This window comes from Egretta garzetta, unplaced genomic scaffold (genome assembly GCF_000687185.1).
Source record: "Egretta garzetta isolate BGI_Z169 unplaced genomic scaffold, ASM68718v1 scaffold215, whole genome shotgun sequence".
Classification (NCBI taxonomy): Eukaryota; Metazoa; Chordata; class Aves; order Pelecaniformes; family Ardeidae; genus Egretta; species Egretta garzetta.
In genome coordinates, this window is record NW_009259719.1 from 5,463,507 (window position 1) to 5,465,762 (window position 2,256).

The 2,256-nt window shown below is 63.9% G+C and overlaps 2 protein-coding genes across 2 annotated transcripts in view; both read right to left on the minus strand.

Annotated features, from left to right (window-relative positions):
• Window positions 1-2,049, minus strand: part of GNAT1 (G protein subunit alpha transducin 1) — a 17,425-nt gene extending 15,376 nt beyond the window's left edge. Inside the window, exons 1-4 of the mRNA XM_009639212.2 lie at window positions 1,944-2,049; window positions 675-717; window positions 274-415; window positions 42-199 (exon numbers count right to left, since the gene is read on the minus strand). Coding sequence (XP_009637507.1) covers window positions 42-199; window positions 274-415; window positions 675-717; window positions 1,944-2,049 — 449 coding nt within the window. The remainder of the gene's footprint in view (window positions 1-41; window positions 200-273; window positions 416-674; window positions 718-1,943) is intronic.
• SEMA3F (semaphorin 3F) overlaps window positions 1-2,256 on the minus strand; it is an 89,765-nt gene that overhangs the window by 68,737 nt on the left and 18,772 nt on the right. The gene's annotated exons all lie outside the window — the stretch shown is intronic.

Here is a 2,256-nt window from a genome sequence, read left to right on the forward strand (position 1 = left end):
CCCCAGACCCCCCCCAGCCCAGACCCCCCCACACCACATACTAGCCGGCTGAGTCATTGAGCTGGTACTCAGAGGCGCGATCAAAGCAGGCTTGGATGCCTGTGTCCTTCCAGAGCCGACCAATGATGTCAGACATCTCCTTGGGCATGGTGCCCTCCTCGATGGTGTCCGAGAGGTGCAGCAGCTTGCGGGCATCGTCCTACGAAGGAGAGGGGCTCAGCGGGGCTGGGGGAGGTGGGAGGACCCCTCCACCCAGCATGGGATGCCCCTCACCTGGCGAGCTGAGTCCCCGTACTGGATGTTGAGGGTGGTCATGGCCCGCACGATGGCCAGCATGGACTGGAGCGTGTTGCTATAGATGATGGCGATGAACTCCAGGCATTCCTCCAGCGAGTAACCGTCCTGGTGGATGATCCTGGCCGGGGAGGGGAGTGTGGAGCTGAGCTGAGCACCATGGGATGGGGAGGTGCACCCGTGGGTGCAGCATGGGGCTGAGATGCGAGGGCACCCATGACTGTGGTGTTGGGCTGAGCTGGGCGTTGTGGGGTGGGAGCACCCATGGGTGCAGCATGGGGCAGAGCCAGGCAGTAAGGGATGGGTGCACCTCGTGGCTGTGGCATGGGGGAGGCATGTGGCACGGTGGGGCACAGCCAAGCATCACCCCCGGCACTTACTTCATCTGCTTGACGATGGTGCTCTTCCCTGACTCCCCTGCTCCTGTGGGGACAAAGCAAGGGTCACAGCAGTCCCACACCATGGGCACCCCCGACCATGCCCTGTGCTGGCCCCCTGGGACCAGCACAGCCAGGGGACACTGGTGGCTGTGCCAGGTCTGCGGCATGGGGTGGGGGGATTACAGCCTGGTGCTAGTGAGCATTAAGGTTGGGCTGAGCTGCTGTGGCTAATGAGATCCACGCAGCTCAGCTGGGGACGTGTTCAGGGACCCAGGGGAGGGTTAGGGGACATGGTGGCATTGCAACTCTACCACGCACCACCCAATGCCCCAAGCCTGTGGCAGTGCAGGAGGATGTACCCTGGGCTGGGAGGACAGCACTGGTACCCATGGTTCCACATGTCCAGAGCATCCCAGTCCTCAGGCACCACTGGGGCAGGTGGGAGGGACTGGGATGGACCTGCAGTGCTGTGGGGGAGGGGAGGGTGCAGGGACAGACCCCAGGGCTGGGCAGAGGGGTGGTGGCATGGGCTGCATGGGGGTGTCTGAGGGTGCCTGGGTGGGCGGCTTCCAGGGTGGGGTGCTCATAGGTGGGGTTGGTGAAGGCTCTTGGTTGGTGAAGGTGGTTGGGTTTGGGGGTACCTAGAAGCTGGGGGCTCTTAGGGTGGGCTCTTGAGATGGGCTGTTGGGTTAGGGGTGCCTAGCAGGGGGTGGGGGAGTTGTTGGGTAAGCTGTTGAGATGAGCTGGTTTGGAGGAGCCTGGGAATAGGGGGCCATTGGGGTGGGCTGGTTGGGTTTAGGGGTGCTTAGGAGCAGGGGGCTGTTGGGTGGACTGTTGGGCTGGGCTGGTTGGGTTTGGGGGGTGTCAGGGAAACTTTGGGTGGGCTATTGGAGTGGATTTGTTGGTTTAGGGGTGTCTGGAAGTGGGAGGCTGTTGGGGGCACTCTTGGGGTGTGCTGGTTGGGTTTAGGGGTGCTGGAGGCATTGGGGAACCACTGGGTGGGCTGCTGAGGTGGGTGGGTTGGGTTTAGGGGTGCTAGGGAGTCAGGGAAACGCTGGGTGGGCTGTTGGGGTGGGCTGGTTAGTTTTGGGGGTGCATCTGGGGGCCAGGAGAACATTGGGCAGGTTGGTCGGTTTTAGGGGGGGGGCTGTTGGGGTGGGTTGGTTGGGTTGAGGGGTGCCAGGAAGTGTCAGAGGAACATTGGGTGGGCTGTTGGGGTGATATGCACAAAGGATGGGTATCTCCCCCAGGGTGTTGTTCCCCCCATACCCAGCAGCAGCAGCTTGACGGTCCTGGCATCCTTCTCAGCGTCCTCCTTGAGCTTCTTCTCCAGCTCGCGGGAGTGCTTCTCCTCGGCGCTGGCCCCGGCACCCATCCTCGGCCCCGCTGCCCTGCGGCTCACCCGCTCCTTGGAAGTCAGCACCAGGATGGGCAACGAGCTCCAGCCCCCTGCCGCCTCCAGCGCTCGCCTCCCTGCGCCCGCCGCGCCCGCCGCCGACTACCCCTCTGCCGCTGCCACTGCCACCGCCCACCCAATGTGGGCCAAGGACGGGGCCAAGGTCCCAGGGGCCACCCGGCGGGG